The following is a 21,578-nucleotide window of genomic DNA, read 5'->3' as shown; positions in this document are numbered from 1 at the left end:
TTTACTAGTACAAAATAATTAAAAAATAATTCATTCTGGAATGTCAACACCATATTATACAATTGATTATTAGTGTGATTTTTAATAAATGCATAGTTTCCATACTTCTGCACCAAAATTACTTCTCTGTAACATATTCTAGGCCTGCTGGGAGTTTATTTGTAAGGATAAATGCATTACAAGGCTCAATAATAAGGAAAAGAAACTTATCTAAAGAGCTATAGAATACAATCTGTTAAAAAATTGCTGTATGACTCAAGAGATATATTCCAGAATTTCTTGAACTGATTTTAATAGTTCAGCATCAAACTCCTTTCCTAGAATCTGAATTATTGCACTTAGAGCTAAGCACTATACATAATGGATGTTAAAAATCCTGTACTGTTTTGAAATACAAGTGTTTAACCACTAGTTCACCATCGATTATGTGGAAGATATTGGATTTCAAAAGATGTAGTATATGTGCAGAATGTGTTTATTTAAAACCGAGGGTGAGTTTCTATACTTCAGAATGCACTATGTAATGATATTAATTTAATGAAATATAAATTTCATAATTGCAATATAAAAATATTGATGAAGAAGCAAATAAAATTGATGGCTCATTTTGACAATTGAGTGATACACTCAAATATAAGACAATTGGTAAAGCTGTTCAAGAAGTCAGTGAAAAAATATTGCTGCAAAGTACCTGAGATTAATGCCCAAAATTCTCATGAAATTTGAGTACTTCCTAGCTTAAGGTCATCTTCATTAACTGAAAAAAAGAATTTACCTGATACATTTTATCCAGCAAAACTTGGGAGATCAAACAAATCTGCGAGTTTTGGGAGAATTATCTTCACAAAGCACTAATATTTATTGGAGTGAGCCAGTAAATAATAATCTTGCAGAAAAGAATAAATATATGTTATAAATGATTTTAATGAAAAAATAATAACCATTGAAGAATAATTTCAATTCTTGTTGCAGGTTGTATAGAAACATTGCCGCGCTTTTACCGATTGTAAAAAATAGTTTGGTAGGTACTAGCACAACCACATCCATAGTCATTTAAATATAATTGTTGTATAATTTTCAACATACAAAATGCTAAAGATTTAAATAAAATATAGTTGTATTGCTTTTTTTAGCCTTTTCCTTCTCTTTTGCATTTATTGCATAAAATCAATTATTAGCCGAACTTTGAGGATGTTGAGCTACCTCTAAAGGTTAAAATTATGAGCTGAAACTTTACAATAATTAATTTTTACATTAGTGGAACCAAATGGGAGGGTAGGACCAGTAAAAATCAGAAATTTTTGAAAAAGGGCCTTTTTTGGACCACCCTACTATTACACACATAAACATTTCAGTTCAAGGCTATTCCCAGTCTAACCCAAGACTTTAATGCTAGTTTCATGTAGAACTGCACCTGAAGGGTGGAAATTCAGAGGAAATTACTTTTCCGATGTTCGTAATTTTTTGTTGATAAAAACTTGTAAATTAGGTCACGAATAAGTTGGATTGTACTTACCAATTTACTTACAGAATAAAAAGTCCATTGAAAAAATGCAATTTTCTGCACTTTTCAAAATGATCCAACACACAGGTTGGACGCTTAAAATTCACAACTGGAGCAGTGAATGCATACGTTTTTGTACCAAAATATTGGTGTAATATTACAGCCAATAATCCAAAATCATTTGAAAGATGATGGAAGTTGTATTTTTAACAGATTCCTAGATGAAAGATATTCTTCTGAATTTCCTGTCAAACTGAAAGCGGTACATAAAGCCCAACTTGTTCATGAATGATTTTGTGGAGCAATTTGAAAATCTTCATTTCCACAAAAATATTTCTCCTTTTTAAACGTGTAAAAGGAGCAGTAATACAGTTTACTAGTGCCTTGGATAGAGCAGAAGACATTTTAACTCCTTAGGCTTTTATTTGCTGCAATCAATGCAGAAAAGATTCTTGCAGATGAGGCAGTGAGGACAAAGGGATGCAAGTGGACTTTTTAAAGTTTAGATCCTAGGTTGGCTTTTATGTTTTTTTTTTCTTTCTTTCAATAATCATGCTCTTCATCAGCCAGCACCCACCAAAGCTACTAGCAACATTTCTTGCCACAAAACAGAGGAGAGGTTCTTCTACCATTTGTACTGATCATCTTCAAATCTTTGATTTTGGCACTTACATCCTTTTGCCGACATCGACAGCTTTTACATTGGTTCTGTTTAAATTTCTCCTAATATCGTGAAACCCCCATCATCCATCCCCATTTTTGTTGCCAAATTTGTAGAAAACGATGCATCCCCAAGGACAAAACGCCATGAGATACGTTGCTTATATAAACCTTAGACCAGGAATTAAAATGGAGAGAGCAAGTCTAGTCATTGGCTTAGCAAAAGCTGACCCAAAGGCCCCAAGTCACGTGACTCAACAACGACGAATGGCTGGACGTTTTGCTTGAAACAAGCGAATAAAATCTGATTTCTTCCAACGCTTTGCTTTAAAATCTGTCACGTGATTTGGGGTCTTGGTTTCATGAATGAAAGTCTTCACTCCCCACGCGGTCTCCAATTTATGACATTTTTTCAGTCTGCACCGATATAAAGATTGATTTGTAACTACAAACGTGTAGAGATCCCTTTTGGAACACCGGATTCCAACCAAGGAGGGACGCGGAGGAGTATAGCTGGAACCTATGCAGGCAATACATTCGAATGCGAAATATTTGAACCTTGAATCGCGACCAAATTGTATGTGAATGAAAAATTTGTTCTTTCTGAAAAACTGTACTGGAACGGCGTTTCTCTCTCTCTCTCTCTTTGCACTAATTCCGTATGTGTAGATACATGCTCAAGTATCGAAAAAGCTAATAAACATTCGTTCGGGGATGGCTTCTTCGAATGCTCGTTAGGTTACAGTACAAGCTCTTTTACATGGCATTATTATTATTTTTTTTTCTTTTTTAAATGCAAAAGCATTGATTTTATCATGGCATTATTTGTTTGGAGAAAAAAATTATGTAAGGAAAAAATAATGGAAAAAAAAACCCGATTGTAACAGCTTGAAAACAGAAATTTAGGCCGAAGCATGGGGGAAATGTTTTTCGTGATTTCAATATTTCATTTACTACGTACAAGGAAGAAAAAATAAAACTTTTTCTTTGTTAAAAGTTATAGTCTCTTGTTACATAATTTCCCCTATTTACTATTACAGTAGAGTCTCGAGAGCTTGCCACTCGATAATCCGAAACCCGACCGATTTCAGAAAACTCGAGCACGTTCTGGCAGGACGAAAAAACCCCGTGAGAAAACCTGTTGCTCGCGCAAATTTTCAAAAGCTTGGAATTTTCAAACGCGGCCACTTTTCTTCTGACATAACATTGACTTTTTACATCTTTACTGCATTAATGTTATTATTGTTTTTAAATGAAGCTAAAACATCCTTTTCTGTGGGATCAAACATATGGAACAGGAGCTGCCACATGTTTTCGTATCTTTGATCGATATTTGAGACACTTAAACTAGCGAGACTGGAAATGTTTCTAAGTACGAACATAACTATTACAGAAGCATTTCTTTGTACCCTCTGTGTAACTATTGTTCAAGAGCATTGATGATAAAACAGCTGATAGATAATCTAGAAGATCACTTGTTTCTGTTTTAAAAATTACATTTACGATAAATTTCAGGTGTAAACTGAAACAATTACGAAATGATTAGTTTCTTATCAACTGCGGTATCCCAACTGCATTCTTTCTGCTTATTCCCGTATTACCTTTTCTTTCTTTAGAAAGAGGTAATACATCTTTCCAAACTTTAATTGAATAGCTGGAGGTCTTTATGGAGAAGGGTAGATCTCTGTTAATATAATATGCAACTAGATAAGAGTTGCTGACATTATGTTATGACACTATCGTCCAATTGTTTCAGGATCAGAAAATATCGAATAAAATCACATGATATTGATGATGAAATTTTATGAAAAAATGAGTTAACAAATTATCGAGTGAAGGTGCAAGTAACGCTAACTTCTATCTTATATCTGGGCAACATATGAAACAACTTCGGCTATCAATAGGTGTTAAATACTTAATTTCCTGAACGAAATTATTCTTTTGTTTAAAATAATTTTGATCTTATATTTCCGTGAGAATCTTCGCCCATAAACTTGAAGACACAAGTCCACTTTCGTAACAATGTAAGCGATGTCGAAACAGACGGAATCAGGAAGTGCTTCAAGATTTTCGGCCAAACATTCCCTCGGGTGAAGCCCCCTGGAAGAGGAAGTGTCCAAACCTCATCCGATTTTCACAACTTTCTTCACTTTTTCTCTCCATCGAATGGCATCAGAAACGAGGCCATTGTACACTGCTTCGAATGCAGAAGCCGTAGATGTGTCTGCTCCTTTTTTTATTTTTTATCAGTGAATCTTATTATGAAGCAAAACGGTCAAAACATGACCTTATGGAGTAAAATAAAGCATTGTTTTATGGGACAAAGTTTGATGGGAGAAAGCGAAAGCAGTGTCCTGATCAAAAAGCAAATAAATAGAATGAAAGAAAAAGAAATTAAATAGTAATTAAACAAAATAAATATAAAAACTAAATAAAAAAGTTGTATTGCATAACCATTTTTATCACCAAAATCTGAGGTATACGTTAATGAAATTAATTTTTGACCATCAACGGTATTGAATAAAACTTTTGTTCTAACCTAAATGGAAGAACAAGCCCTAATCTTTTGAACTTTACTTCTGTTCATCCCCGCCATTTAGGGTGTCAGGGGATAATTACCTCCCCCCTTAACTCAGAAAAACTAATATTTATGTATATAAGTGGTATGGTTTTTGTTATTTTCCGATAAAACTTGCGTTGAGTATAGACCCTTTGCCCCCTCCCTTTCCCGGAAAATTTTGAAAGGATGAACTTGCCACTATTTCTTCCATCGATAAAAACAAGACATACGTTTGGATAATAGTGATTTGAAAACGAAAGAATCAGTTGTAGTAGCCCGGTATTTTTTATTAGTTGTAAATGTGATCGTTGAATCATTGCATTGCGTGCAAAACTATGCATGCTGAAAAAGAATTTTGAAAAAGTATACTTGAAACTTTTCAGGTAATCTTTTCAATTTTGATTTTCGAAAATAAAACTAGTCAGATTAACCGGAATTTTGATTAAGCGGAGTTCACATCAGCGGGATTGTACTGTATATAAGTATTTTTCTCGTTGTAGTATTTCATCTACTTAGAAAGGATTTAATCATGCGCTTTGGGAAAAGAAGATTGACTCTCCTAAAAGAAAAAAAGAGAGAGAAAAAGAACTTCTCTCAGGGAAAATTTACAGAATAACATTTAATTCATAGAGTTTTGTTAAGGGATCATCTTCTCATTACAATAAGCATCAAACTTTAAATTTCATGTGACAAGACCCGATTTCAGATTTTTAAAAACAACATCACTACTTTTTGTCCATGTAAAACCAAATTTTGTGCAATTAGGTTCAATCGTTGCTATTAAATTAAACTGAAGAAAAGTTCATCTAGTGATCTCAAAACAATATTTTCGCGATATCTCTTTTTATTTGACGTTAAATCATATTTACGCATTATTTTCTGTTCTTTTGAATAAAGTTATGAATCAACCTAACAAAAAATTACTTTACACTGTTGAAAAATATTACCTTTAAAATATTAACTTAATTTGTATTGAAATTATAATTTAACAAAATATCTGAAACAACTTAATTTTGTTGAAAACTTTACCTGTAAGAGCTTTTACATGGATAATCTAAATTTCTGAAAAAATATTATACAATAGTTTTTTTTTTTTAACTTTGTGAGATGCCTAAAAAATGCATTTTGCTACCGTTATAGAAACTTACAAAATTGCGAAATGTATAAAATTATCTTTAGTAAAATGAAAAACGCTTTTCGAGCTGCATTTTCTCTTTAAAACAATCTTTTGTTCCAATGGAATAAAATCAATAATCAGAATGTAATCAGTTTCGGTATTTAAGCTAATTTGAGCACTCTGAATTCAGTTTTGTTGTAAAAATAGCATTCTAATCAAAATTTTAAAGCTATACTCTGTTTATCGGAAAAGGTAAATCGAAAGATGACAATTTGGTCGCCAGAAGGTTTGCCACTTTTGGGGATTTTCTCTGCATTAACAATAATAATAATAATACTGACAATCACAGTCTGTTTAACGCCGATTTTTTATTGTCCACGCCAAACACGTTATTGACGCCCCAAATGGCGTATCGATTTTGAATTTACGTTTAGTCTACCTCTCTCGTGAAGGTAGTATATTGCTCGTTTTAATGGGTTCTTTCTCTTTTCAAATTTTATTTCATTTTCTTACTCAGTCTTAAATAGACATCTGGTTCAATCTTGCTTGCCTAATGCTCATAATGGCTGAATAATTAGGAGTGTTTTGATATTTCTCCGCAGAAGTTTTATTTTATAAATTTAAAAGAAGCCTCAAATAGACATCAGATTCAATCTTACTTGCTTGCCTAGTGTCCATAATAGCTGAGTAATTAGGAGTATTTTGATATTTTCCCCAGAAATTTTTTGAAAAGAAGCCTCAAATAGACATCGGTTCAAACCTTACTTGTTTTCCTAGTGTTCATAATGGCTGAATAATTTGGAGTATTTTAATATTGTGCTCCCCCCCCCCCAATTTATTTTATAAATTTAAAAGAAGACTCAAATAGACATCGGTTCAAACCTTACTTGTTTTCTTAGAGCTCATAATGGCTGAATAATTAGGAGTATTTTGCTATTGCCCCCCCCCCCCATTTTATTCTATAAATTTAAAAGAAGACTCAAATAGACACCAGATTCAATCTTGCTTGCTTGCCTAGTGCCCATAATAGCTGAGTAATTAGGAGTATTTTGATATTTTCCCCAAGAATTTTTTTTAAAAGAAGCCCCAAATAGACATCGGTTCAAACCTTACTTGTTTTCTTAGAGCTCATAATGGCTGAATAATTAGGAGTATTTCGATATTGCCCCCCCCCCCCATTTATTTTATAAATTTTAAAAGAAAACTCAAATAGACATCGGTTCAAATCTTAACTTGTTTTCCTAGTGCTCATAATGACTGAATAATTAGGAGTATTTTGATATTGCCCCCCCCCCCAATTTTATTTTATAAATTTAAAAGAAGACTCAAATAGACACCAGATTCAATCTTACTTGCTTGCCTAGTGCCCATAATAGCTGAGTAATTAGGAGTATTTTGATATTTTCCCCAAGAAATTTTTTTAAAAGAAGCCTCAAATAGACATTGGTTCAAACCTTGCTTGTTTTCTTAGAGCTCATAATGGCTGAATAATTAGGAGTATTTCGATATTGCCCCCCCCCCCCCCCAATTTATTTTATAAATTTAAAAGAAAACTCAAATAGACATCGGTTCAAATCTTAACTTGTTTTCTTAGTGCTCATAATGACTGAGTAAATAGGAGTATTTTAATATTTTCCCCCTAAACAGTACCAAAGTTTGTTTTTGTTTAGATTTCGCTTGCGATCAAACAACAATTCTATATTACACGTGCTCATGCGTATTCTTCGTGTGTATTTATTATTGAAGTGATACTATCTGTAAAATTGGATATTTATACCATTTTTTAATTTTAATGTGGTATCTTTATCAAATGCACATTCACTGTACTTAAGAACTTTCCTTTCATTGTTTGACGGTGATCGTCAATTGCAAGCAGGAAAAAGAAAAGAAGGAAATTTCTCGCGCGTTTCGAGAAGTTATTTTGATGTTACGAAATTTCGTGATCAATTACCAATAAGCCAGATAATAGTAGATAGTTATAACATGAACCTCAATGAAACATCAGTGACACTTTGTGAAGCTTTTCTTCCTTTTTTAAAAGAATACTTTGTTCTTTTAGTTTTTCAAATCTAACTAAAAATATTGGTCGAACTTCATTTTCATTTTTTTTTTTTTTTCATTTCAGTTAGAAGATTATTGGCTAAATTTTTTCTTATTTTGATTAAAGAAACATTGACTACCTTCTCATTTCATTTGCTACTGTGTTGTCTTTTATTTAATTTGCTTGTAGTTGTCAGAAAATGTTGGTTTTGTTTCTCCTTCTGATTTTACATATTTTGAAAATTTTGATCAAGTATCCTTTTGCTTCTCATTTCAGCTGCAGAAGCATTAACTACAAAAGTCTCTTTTTTTTTGTTTCGTTCTTTAATCTTTTTTTTTTTTAATTGCTCTCGCATTTCATTTAAAATGTGTTGCCCTTTGTTTTATTTGCTCATAATTGTTAGAAGATGTTGGTTGTGTTTCTTTTTCTTATTTACTTTTGAAAGTATTAATCAACTATGTTTTTATTTCGCATTTCAGTTGCGAAAGCATTGACTGCAGGAGTCTTTTTTCCCCTCTCATTTCATTCAGAATGTGTTGCCTTTTATCTTATTTTCACATAGTTGTTGAAAAATATTGGTTGCTTTTCTCTTTCTCGTTTCAGTACACGCAACCACGGACAATGAGAAAGGATGAAAGTAAGAAGAGCATACGTCTTACCCTTCTCCGACACCCAGTGTTAGGCATTAATCAATTATTTTTCAATTGCCTTGTTAATTGATTGAAAAAGTAATTGCAATTAAATTAATTGCAGTTAAATTAATTGCAATTAAATTAATTGCAATTTAACTATTAATTGCACTTTGCAATTAATTTAATGGGATTAATGTACGTTAATCGTTTCTTACAATTAAAATAATTTCAATTTATTTTTTAAATTATTTTAGGAAATAATTAAAACCAACAATTAACTTTACGTATCAATAGGTTCAGCGCAGGGTACGAAGTCCAAAGTATTCTTCTATTTCGTATTTTCGTTCAGTGCTGATTGCTCGCTCGCCACGTGAACTAGTCTCGTGTTGGCAAGCTTTTTCCACACGTAAATGTTTGTACGTAAAAAAAAAATTTTGAACTTTTAACTGAAATATATCTTTTCTGAGGAAATTTGCTGGAGCCATAAGATTTTTTTGAGAAAAGTCATACGTTGCAGTAAATAATTTATTGCTCTTAATATATTTATTGTTGTGCATTGATCCTTTATTTGTTGCTAACATGTGTATTTAAATAGTTACATAGTAATATCGTACCCGTCCAGCGTCCCACGTTCCAGGTAGACCTGACAATATGTTATACAATACAGTATATTATGTAAAACCAGTAATTTTTTTAAAATTACTAGTTTTGAAATTAAAATTCACAAAACAATTGACAATTGTTAACTGTAGCAAACTGCAATTAACAATTAATTAATTGTTAACTGTGGTAAACTACAATTAACAATTAATCAATTGTTAATTGTAATTTTTCACAATTACACTTGATCAATTGTTAGTTGTTGTGGTTTCATTTACCGATTAATCAATTGTTAATCTTTAATTGTCCATACAATTAAAATTTGCCCAACTCTGCCGACGTCCAAAGGCAAGCGCGACACTGCTGTTTTTTCACCGGTGGCACAGTGCTCACCCTTCCACTTTTCGTCACACAAAAAGATTGCGGATCAGAATTTCAGAAGTTTTAACTTTAATAACGAAATATCCCTCCCTCCCCAACCAATATAAATATATAAATAAATTATAAAAAATACCTTCAAAAGAGGAAAATATATCTAAATAAATCTTGATAAGTTCAGCATCCACTTTTTTTTTTTACCTCTGGTTTCTCAATAAGAATTTAAGAATATACACGATATTTGAATACCATTTTGAAAATATTTTATTTGAGATACATTGAAAATAGCAATGAAACTTCGTGGGATCGAGCTAAAACATTTGTTGAGCAAAAGAGCTAAAAATGTATTTATTGTTATTGTTTGTTTAACAGCTTTAAAATTTCTAACCTTTCATTAGAATTAACGTCAAGGAAAATTATTTGTAAATGCTTATCTTGTGTGTTGACGGTGAATTTTTGGTAAAACTTCCACATTGAGAGGAGGAGGGAGGAATCTCTATTTTAGTCATTTTTATAATTAAGTTTTAACCTCTCCCGTTGCCACTGATTTTTTTTCTTCTCTTTTACGGTATTCCGTTGCTTAAAAAGAAAAAAAAGAAAAAAAAAACTCTTCTGCCTGGCGTAGGTTATTTCTGATCATTTTTCAATCAGTTATAAGTTTTTACTGTTTGTTTAATGCAATGTCAAAAATTAATGTGGTTGCAAAATTACTCATTTTTACCATTTTTGCAATACAAGTTGACAAAATATTCGAAACGTTTCCCCTATTTTATTGAAATTTTGGCCTCAATCACTTTGCTTTCTGAGCGCATTTCGGATTTTTTCCCCAGCTTCTTCTTTGCTTGCGATTCTTAGAGAATTTGCTATGAATAACAGATGTTGTTTGGTAATAGTGCTTACATTTAGATCATATTGGACGTATTTTTTAGCTTATATCAGCGGGTTTGATATTTTTAACGCACATTTTATGAAAATATCACCGTTTTCCTAGCAATATTTCAGACCAACCCTCTACTTAGCTTTGTCTCCAGAAATTGTCCAATGGCATTCCATTTACATAATAGAGTTTTGGAATTATTCTGCTATACTGGATCAATAAAGCGACAAAAAAATAGTAAAAAGTGCGAACAGAAGTGAAGAAAAATCGTCTGAATTTTCCCTCAGGGATATTCTTTTTTTTATGCAGGACATTTCGGTGGAATTTGCTAGATTATCGAGCGGAAAGAGCTATATTGTGAGGGGAAAAATCAATAAACTGGTTGCACCCTGTCCTACACTACATGAGTGAAGTAAATAAAAGCTATTCATAGTAATGTTTTGCTTGTTAGCCACTCTCGTCAGTCAAATTTGTTGTTTTCTAAATCAGTCGCCTTAGATACAGCATCACAAAAACATTGGAAACCTATTATTGAGATTCGTGGCGAAATCTGGAGTGAAAAAACTTTTCTAACTCGAAGGTCTAATACGATATACATTTAAAGACACTACTACTTCAAAGAAATAAAAGAAATCAAATAAATTTGATTCGATTTAATATTATTGACTTTATGATCAAAGTATCACTGCATTTTTTTAATTCTGAGAAGACTTTGTGGTTGCCCCTCTCTGATGTGCAAAATTGTAATTCAGCTACCGGTGTGAAGGTAATTTCAATTTCTGGGAGAGGTTTAATGCCTGTGCCTCCAGTTTTTTATGGTTGAGTTATGAACCCTGATAAGGGTGATACTGTAGTCTCTGAAGACCGTATCGAACTGTTTGGTATTTTCTTGTAGTTCCTCCCCTAAGTTCCGAATTTAAGGAGGTCATTTTCAGTTTATTTCACAACTTTTTGTTCTTAATAAAATACAGTAGCTAGTAACCAGTTTTTAACACATTGTCTTCTGAGTCAAATAAAAGGCTCTAGCTAGGGAATGGGTGAGCTGTTCCCGCAGTGCTTATCAATAAGCAATAAGTTACCGGCCTTAAAACAGGGTGAATGCTAGCAGGCTTACATGCACAATTCCGACAACACGGTTATGACATCCAGAGAAAGCAGTTTCGTCCTTGTTATGGACTCATCAGTCTGGAATAATCAATAACTGAGCTGGAGATGGATGTTTTCTCATTGAAGCTGATATTACTAACGAACTGGTAGCAAACATTAATTTCACCCAGCAGCGAGAGTTCTCAAGTAATGGTGCTTGTGAACTGCTAGTACTGCCTCCAGTTTGGTTATTGACTCTTCCAGACTGATGAGTCCATTACAAGGACGAGATTGCAATTTCTGCATGTCATAACCAGGCACAGGCTGTCGGTATTTTGCCCATCAATATTTTAAACGAGAAAAAAAAAATTTTTTTTGAAAGTGCGACCGCTCAAATGGACAACTAAGGCGATTGGTTGTACGGGAAATATCGTGGGACCAGACGAAATCCAGACACTACTTTTGCCTTCTCTGTTCCCACGAAATTCCTCCTTCTGCAGGGAGACATCACCCTACGACTTGTTGAGAGTAATTCTTTGACTCTCTCTCGTATTGGCACGTGGCTCCTCCTGAAAACAACCCACAAAATGTGCCATTAGGTCAAAGCGTTACTTTCTCTATCAAGAAGTTAAAACATTCCCTCCGTCACCAAATACCTGGCAGTAGGACATAACTAAATGAATCTCGACAATTCTGCTCTTCTAAAATAGTTCCCTTCGGAAAACAAAATTCCAATTTGACGTTATACTGACATTCCCCTAGCATAAGCAGGGCTGCGGAGAGCCAATACAAGGCGGATCCCTTGTCAGCTTGGTAACCGGATTCCCCTACTCTACCCCATAAAACTTGTAAAATTTATACTATTCCAATTCTGAGCCGAGCCTCAAGGGACATGCCCCTTGTTTCCGACTAGGCTGACATGGCCTCTCGTCGGCCCTGAGAATAAGTTTCTTGGAAGCCAATTATCCAAATGTGAACTATGACATTCAGGGCCTTCGCACACCCTTGTGAAAGGGGATTAACAAAACTTTAATGAAGATTATGCAAAACGAGCCCAAACACTCGGAAAAGAAGTTTTTTGCTCTCACCGGGTGGAGAAGTCCTGAGTTGGACTATGAGAGAACGTAAGCGAGTGTGTGTGTGTGTGTGTGTGTGTGTGTGTGTGTGTATGTGTATATCCCGATATACATCTGGATTACGAATCTTAGGAGGGTTGGAATCGTGGTACGTGCTGAATGGCTCCCACCTTCCATCACTAATTTTAAGACGTGAACTATGTTATTAATTCATCGTTTGAAATTTTAACTAATATTGGAGAGTGGGATTTCAAAATATCAACCTTTTAACTTCTTAATATTAGAAACCTAGGGTAAATTCAGGCTAATGAACTAAAATGATGAACTGATGTAGTAAACTTAAATGGTTATTTAGAACTGCGTATTTGTATTTATGCGCTGCAATAAATGTTTTACAGTGTTATGATGACTTCAACTATTTTTTATGTATATACATGTTCAACAGTTTTCAAAAAATGAAACAACGCTATGTCCTCAACTTCAAGCTTTGGCCTAACAATACCATCTTGTTTTGTTTTTTAAAAACTTTACAGTAATTTGCTTTTTGTTTCACACCAATACCACAATAGAACTTACTCACAATTACCAGCCTCGGATGGTGTCCTTTCTCATGCACTAAGTGTTTTTTCTTCTCATTTTAGATGGGGTACGCACAAATCACGCAGAGAACATCCGGCATCCACACTCGCCAATTCAGTAGAGCTTTTATTGTGGACGATGGCCAATCACGAGTTCTTTTCATCTCACTAGACGCCGGAATGACGTCGCAGATCGTATACTTGGAGGTAAGATAGAGAAAAAACACACGCACTAAACTGAGTATCTGGGCTGGGCCTGATTACCGAGTAGCATAGGCGCCTATATGGGGGGGGGGGGGAGTGGCTCAAGCCCCTCCTTAGAAATCAGAGTTTTCTTGCTTTTAGTACTTTTTTCTTTGCAAAAATGTAAAAAAATTTCTTCTCCAGCCATAAATGAATAAGTTTTTGCAAATGTCAAATCTTAACAACTGTAATTTGTGCTGAAATTGGTTTCACGGGGAAAATGTCCTGATAAACCATGGAGAAAATATCTGAGCCCCCCCCCTCCCCCAGTAAAATTTTGCATATGGGTGCCCATGCAGAGTAGGCCAACTAAGGCTTGGCCTTGGACCCTCGCTTTTTAGGGGCACCAAAATGGCTAAAGGTAATATCCAAAGGTAAAATTATTTTAGCAAACAGAGAGGTTTGACTTCAGGAGGGCCCCGGAAAAACGTTTGGCTTGGAGACCAATATCTGGCTACGAAACGCTAGAAAGGCTCATCGCCACTTCTTACAAGAATTTTCTCTTTATCATTTAACACAACTTTTAAATAATTAAATTTTTAAAATAACTGAATAAATCCTTCTTATCAATTCAAGTTTCACCACTATAACCGCGTTGCTCATCACGTAAAAAGCACGAAGAACAAGTAATTTTGAATGAATATTTTCAGAGAATATTTTAAACAATATGATAATTGAGAATTGAATAATTGAACAATTGAAGGGCCCCGGCTTGCTCCCCCCTTGATCTAGCACTGCGAATTGGTGCTTTTAATTCCCACCTAAACAGTTTCAGAAATTTTTCGTTCCAAAGGTTCTATATTCTTCAGCATGCCCCCATAAAGTCGTTGTCTGTATCCGCCTTTGCATCTATGTAAAGGGTAATCTCACGAAAAATTTAGTCCAATTGTCCCACACGTGACGATGGATTCACCCTATTAGAAAACTACGGCTGTCCAAAGCGAAAGTTCCATAAAATGCGAGCAGCTGCAATAAAAGTTGGCCCGCATGATAACACGCGTCTTCCGAAATTAAGTGACGGTCTTGCCTCAAGTATCGGTTTGATATCCCCTCTTCTTAGTCACTGCCGTGAAAAGGCAATTACAGCCGGCGAAGAGGCGGAAATCAGTGTCAGATGATAGATGAGCGACCTTGGACGCAATCTGGGTTATGGTTACAACTAGCAATGAACACTTAATTGATTACCGATAGAAGAAAAATTTATATATTTTTAGTGTGCATAAATACAGTATTTTTTAAAAATCGTTTTCAGTTGTTGATATTTGTTTACACAAAACTTTTTGTGTTCATTGACCGTAATTGAAAATAAAGTTCCGATGTTTCGTGTTTTGATAGTTATTTAAAAATACACTTATCAAATCTGTTGTTATCCCATAATCTTGAAAGGAAAAAAAAAAACGAATTGTTTAATAAACAATGAAGAAATATTTTTTCATTTTATCATTGCTCAAAAACATTTTGAAAAATTTTGTTTTACGTCATTTATTTTTACAAGCAGCATCATTTTTCTCTGTTTCTTTTTTTTTTTTTTTTGGTGGAATTTTGCAAAATTAGAAGAAAAAAAAATCAGTTGAAGTGCATAACTCAAAAAATCATAGAAATAGGAAATGAAGGCTCATGTGAACAATAAGGTTTATTTTACTGGGATAACTTCAAGCAAAAAATCTTGAAAAATTCTCAAGTGATAGCAGTACTTGTCCTACCTATTGGCCAAACTTTTAGAACTATAGGCAGTTTTATATTTCTGTGGTGACAACATCTTTGTTTTAGCCAGGTGTGTGTAATATCTCAATGGAAGATACACTATCTATCACTGTCTTCTTCACATGAAAACATATTTTAAACTAACTAATAAACTGAACTTAAATATCGCAAATTATTATATGAACATTTGAGTAAATTTATGACATTTTAAATTTTTTTAGAATTATTTTCTTTATTTTTGCAAGTTAATTCTAAAGTAGATGATGGGGCACTTCTGAACACAACATCTCGGAGTACATGTGAACAGCTTCCATATCCTCTACTAAATGATAATATTAGTGTAGGATATTGTAAGTGTTAAATTTGTTTTTAAATATTTGCAGTTACTAATGTTCGCTCAAGGGTCAAAATTCAACTACAATCATAACGGACAACTTGAGAAAAACTTATATGAATTTTCCTGTTTTCAACATTTTTATTTCAGCTCTTATACATTCGAATAAGAGTAAAGAAAATTGCACCTTTGTAAAAAATTACTCATACATAAATCTAATCAAACCGTTGTTTCTGGCCAAAAGGCGTTCACATCATAAAATATTAATGTCAAACATCATCACCAAAAATCGAACACTAGTTCGGTATGCTTTGCATTTATATGCAATTTACATTTGCTACGGATGGCATATCGCACTCCAAGGTGTCCCGTACCTACCACTATTTATGGTTTTACCATTTGGATGGGGCCCTGAAAACAGCTCTGATTTTTTGATCCAGACCAAAAGCCGGGCAATCTCTGGTCTAGCATCCCCAGAGGTATTGATTCACTTGGAGGATTTTGTGACCAGAACATATTTAACGTGCTCCAGTCACCATTGACGAGCACAGGATCTTCAATTGACTGGCATCGAACTCGATACAGAATCAAGATATACTTCTGGTGATCTATCCAAAATACAATACAGTGAAACCTGTGTAAGTTGACCACTTGCGGTGCACTACCTTAGTGGTCAACTTATAGAGGTTGAATTTTATGATATAGATCTAATTCTGTACCTGAAAATAGTGGTCAACTTAGACAGGTGGTCATCTTATAAGGATGATCAACTTTACAGGTTTTACTGTATATTTGGTTGCTGCTGCATCCACCGTCACATCGTAGCTATTACACAGTGAAAAAAGTTTAGCATTCGTTATGCAGTCAAAGCCTATCTTAAGCGTTTTTTCCGCTTTGATAATTTATGGTCGTTTATGGACATAGAAAACAAAAGCGCTGCTCATAAAATGCCGATTAAATACATGATATCCGCGTAGCTCGAAAGTCAGGAGCAAAACTTTAATTTCATTCAATGTCATAAAACATTTAATTTCTGGCTTTCTCTTTTACCTGTTGTGTTTGCAAGCGTATTTCGACGAGATGGCTGTGCAACTACCCTTGACGAAGATATGTTTTATTCGTATAGTGACATCAACCACAATTTCATTAAATATGTCCATTGCACGTACTCGGAATAAGGTGAAAATATGAGAAGGTGTAATTCTGTTCGTATAATTTACTTATAGATTTATTTTGTTATTCATTATTGAAATTCAATTTTGTAAAGTTGCAAATTTATTTTATATAAAATTTTTAGATATTGATCAAATTTTAAAAATTATGTGTGATTTCGAAGCATGAATCGAAAATTTAATTGGAAAACAAATAATCAAATGCTTGAAATATTATTAAAATTAAGAAAATGAGCATAATGTTATTTATTTACTTTTTGATGTCTAAAGAATCAAGGTACAACAATCAAACAATCAACAAATAGCTTGATAAGAGAACTAATATTAAATTTAAAAATAAAACCCCCCCCAACCCTGACTGCCGACACCTTATTTTCAAATTAACTTCTTGGATCAGAGCTCTCTCTCTCTCTCTCTCTCTCGGTTTGTGCCTGTGTAAATGAAAACTCTGAGGAGCAGCCTCACTCCACAGTCCGTTTAACCTTTAAAAATAAATCATCTCTAATTCGAAATTTTTGCGAAGTACTTTTATATTTCACTTCTCTTTGGTGTTTCAATAGTAACTTTTCTTTCGTTAATTGAAATAAAACACTTCAACCTAATAGGGTCGTTTAAAAAAATTTTAAAAGTATTTTTTTTCTGAAAGAGCATGCTTAAAAACACAGGATCTGGCCATTTTTTAAATAATTCGTTTGAATTTAATATTTTTTTAAAAAAACTAATCGGTACTCTTTTGTTTTCGGTTTATGCTTTTGCCGATGACATCACATATGATGAAATGCCATTCAGTGTTGCCATTCACAGAACAGAATATTTAATTCGCATCTTTACTCACGTGTATTGGCAACGATATGGTTGATAGCAAGCGTAGAGCGCAATTTTAATTCGCTCTTTGATTATCATACCGTGGAAACGCGATAGAAAGCTGCGCCAAAAGAGCGTCATTTGTGACGTCATCAAGACCACGCCTTGTTTGAAAAATCGGATATTTAAAAAAATTAATTAAAAAATAACTGTTGGGAAAATGAAAGTATTTTCTGGGTCCATGTTATTATTATTATTATTATTTTGCTTATTCTAACAATTTCAGTGACAAAAAGTACTACTTTTGACTGAAGGAAACAACCCCATTTACAATCTCTGTAATGTTCTTCGTTTACTGGTGCAAACAACTAATTCTTAGGAATTATGGTTTTATGACCGTTTCTTCTGTTGAATAAAACCATATTAAGGTGCTCAGGAATTTAATTCTTTTCCTTTTATAAAGCAATAACGAATTGCTTATTTCTCTCATTTATGTCCCTTTGATTTTTGGACCTTGGCATCTAAGAGCTCCACTGTCCACCGGCCTCCTCGAACAGGACTCTCCAGAGCAACGGTGTCCATGCCCGTTTACACACATAAACACACGTACACAAGCACAGACACCTACAACACACACATACGCCTACACACGCATGCGCCCCGCCCCAGGAGGAGGACAGGCTCGCGGAGGTTTGTTGTGTGCTAAGGACTGTTTTTGTTTAAAGAGGACTGTGTTAAGTCGAGAGGATCGGGTACAAATAAAGCTGACTCCTGGAGTCCGGGCCGTGGTAGCCCGATCGGTAGAGTGTCGGGTTCGGGGCCGGAGGGTCCTGGGTTCGAACCTCGATGGTCGAAGACCCACCGTCGTCATTAAAGGGGACTGGGCGACGTTAAATATGCTCGTGGTCTCAATGTCCTCCAAGTGAAACGATACCTCTGGGGGTGCTAGCACCAGGTAGCTATTAGCTCCTCGTCTAGTTCTAAATTCTCATTAACTGTTCGATCCGGTGATGGTGCTGCCATCTATCGGTATAAAAAATAATGGAGGCAAGGTACTTAGTATGCAGTGCTCGACATAAATACAGTTGTAGTCAGTTGTGACTCGAAATCGAAATCCTGGGGTCCAGAGCCATTTGTAGAAATTGGAAACCCGAAAAGTAGGGTCCTATCGCAACTCAGAATTGCGAAAAACATAATTTAAATTTAAGTTTTCAAAATTAAAATTATATTTTTTCCTTTTTTTTGTGCTAAAAATAATTTTCAGTGACAGTTTTCTTGCAGATAAAATGTTTTCAATTTCTCCTTATAGGCGCTAATGTTATGTATTTATTTTTTGTGAAAATTATTTTTAAAAAACCAAACTAAGAAAATTCCTTTCCTATGTTCTACGTTAAAACTTCCCTTCTTTCCTCTGACAAAGTTTATTCGAAGAAAATCCGCCTTTAGTACCGGATTTAATTCTGCTCTAAATTTCCTTGTTGTCGATTATGTTAAGTTTTTTTATCAGTTCAAAATTAAAAAGAAAAGAAAAATAGTTAAATAAATAATTAAAAAAAAAACAGAATGTCATTTAGTGTCTTCCAAACAAAAATATTTCAATCTGTTTCCTAAAAAGCTTTTTTTCTCTGTGTGAGGGGAGGGGGGGGGGGGCGGAAAACCAGATTTCCTCTCATTACTTTTTTAACGTTGACTAGGAAAGTAGACGATAGAAACAATGTTCATTGAATTGAAAATTAATTAATTTTGTTGAGTGATTGAGCTATTCCTGTTTCCCTTAGCGAAGAAAATATTTCCTTCATATTACTTTCCCCCCAAAATACAATCAATCATAAAATTTAGACGGTTCAAAAGTTTTCCATTTGTGCATTTTAACTACTGTTTGAAAAAATAGTTACATTCGAAAAGTTCAGTCCATTGGATATTTCAGCGTAAGAGCAATTATTAGCCCCACCACTCTAAATTATTTCGGAACGCCAAAATAAAGATAAGTGAACAAATAATTAACAAGACATAATTTAATGTCTAAAAATGCATTAAAAAAAGACAAAGCAGTATCCGAATTTGGGAGCTTCTTTGATAAAAGTCGAGACTGTGCTTTAATTTAAAGCCATAAAAGAATTTTACTCGCCGCGCTACCCACCTTTTTCATATTATTACTGCTCTCAGAATGGGGTAGTTTCCAAAATTTTAAAAGTATTTTTTTTCTGAAAGAGCATGCTGAAAAGCGTAGGATCTGACCATTTTTTAAATAATTTGTTTAAGTTTAATATTTAAAAAAAATTACTTAAATCAGCGCGCTTTTAATGTTTATGCTTCTGTCCGATTACATCACAAATGATGAAATGCCATTCAGTGTTGCCATTCACAGAGCAAAATATTTAATTCGCATCTTTACTCACGTGTATTGGCAACGATATGGTCGATAGCAAGCAATTTTAAGTCGCTTCTTGATTATCATAACGTGGAAACGCGATTGAAAAATGCGCCAAAGAGCATCATTTGTGACGTCATCAAGCCCACACCTTGTTTGAAAAATAGGACATTACAAAAAATTAATTAAAAAATAACTGTTGGGAAAATGAAAGTATTTTCTGGGTTCATGTTATTTTTATTTTTTTTGCTCATTCTATTAATTTCAGTGACTAAAAGTACTACTTTTTACTGAAGGAAACAATCCCATTTAAAACCATGAACGAATTTGTGATTGTGGAAAAATTACTTGCCGCGCTACCCAGTTTTTTCATATTATTACTGCTCTCAGAATTGTCAGTCATAAAACAGGTGATGATATGACAGGTGCGGATTTGGAGCGAGTTTGCTTGATTCGATAAGGTGAGAGGTGGAGGTTTCCCGTCTGGTCTATTGAATTATCAGAAGCCAAACAAAAAGTGTTACTCAACACCAACAACGTGACAGATATGGAGAGAAAAGATGTCACTCATTGGTTTCTCACGAGATAGTATAGAAAATTGACACTTTTATTTTCAAGGCCAGTTATGAGTGCTTCGGTTTGTCATCAAACGCTTTCGCACAAAACTGTTCGCGTCCAAAACCTGAGTGATTACGAAATGAGATTAGAAAGATATTTTTTGTTTGAAACTTTGTTTACAATCAGAATTTCTTGAGTTGTGTTCCGCGGAGCCTTGTGGTCCCGTGGATGTCCCTCAAAGGTTCCACGTGAATTGCAGTTTTTGGTAAAATTGAAATTACTCACTTAAAAAATCGATAAAAATGTTCGTGCGAATCTTTAAATCAGTACTTTTTGAATGAATAATATTGAACACTCCAAAAAGAATTGTGAATTAAATACCAATATTAGCTAATCTCAGTTTTTCTCTAAAACTGTTTTGGCATTAAGTGATGACAAACTTATTTTTTTATTCACAGTTTTATTATTTTTAACAATTACCATCACAGCTAGTGTCATATATCGATATGTAACCGGTTAGCGGTAACCGTAACTGTTACCTTTGTGCGTGGAGTTCTAGTTCTTGTTCGTGATGTATATAGTTGTGTATGTGTGTTCGTGATGTGAATAATGTGTAATAAAAGTATTGTGCCGTAATAAATTATGCCTCGCCTCTGCTATGTGCAAATACACACATGGCCACTCCATCTCAAAGGATAAATACATCACAGCTGGCGACGAAATGATTTGCGAACCCGTGAAGTAATGAGATTCTTCAGCGGAACTCTCGTGAAGTGTTTCGACAGAATCTAATGGATTAGGATAAAGCTCGATGCAGCCAAGGTCAAGGTAAAAGTTTTTTAATATCAATCTTCTAGTAATATTTTATCATGGAGGCTCTGGTTCAAGCTTTAATTGAGCAAAACAAACTTTTAATGGACAGATTGGCGGTTACGCCAGAAACGAAACCAAATGAAGGTTCAAAAGTTTCTATTCATTTTGAAAAGTTTGAAGAAGGTCAGGAAAGCTTCGATTCATTTCTTGAACGCTTTGAAGCATATTTAAAGGTTCAAAATGTTCCTGAAGACAGACGTGGGTTAGCTTTTATTTCAAATTTATCCCCGAAAATGTATAATTTGCTCAAGAACCTGCTAGCTCCTGATAATCCTTCGGAAAAAGATTTTGATTGCTTGAAAACTACTTTAAAAGAGCATTTAAATCCGAAACCACTAATTATACCCAGTAGACACGTGTTCTTAAATCGCAAGCAGCGGGAAGGGGAAACGGTCAGTGACTATCTGGCT

General features: G+C 34.1%; 1 protein-coding gene across 1 annotated transcript in view; it reads left to right on the top strand.

The window, feature by feature from the left end:
* Window positions 1–21,578, top strand: part of LOC129225311 (uncharacterized) — a 90,411-nt gene that overhangs the window by 19,160 nt on the left and 49,673 nt on the right. The window contains exon 2 of the mRNA XM_054859905.1: window positions 13,173–13,316. Coding sequence (XP_054715880.1) covers window positions 13,173–13,316 — 144 coding nt within the window. The remainder of the gene's footprint in view (window positions 1–13,172; window positions 13,317–21,578) is intronic.

This window comes from Uloborus diversus, chromosome 1 (assembly GCF_026930045.1).
Source record: "Uloborus diversus isolate 005 chromosome 1, Udiv.v.3.1, whole genome shotgun sequence".
Classification (NCBI taxonomy): Eukaryota; Metazoa; Arthropoda; class Arachnida; order Araneae; family Uloboridae; genus Uloborus; species Uloborus diversus.
The sequence above is the reverse complement of the archived record's forward strand: the minus strand, read 5'-3'. Positions and strand labels throughout refer to the sequence as shown.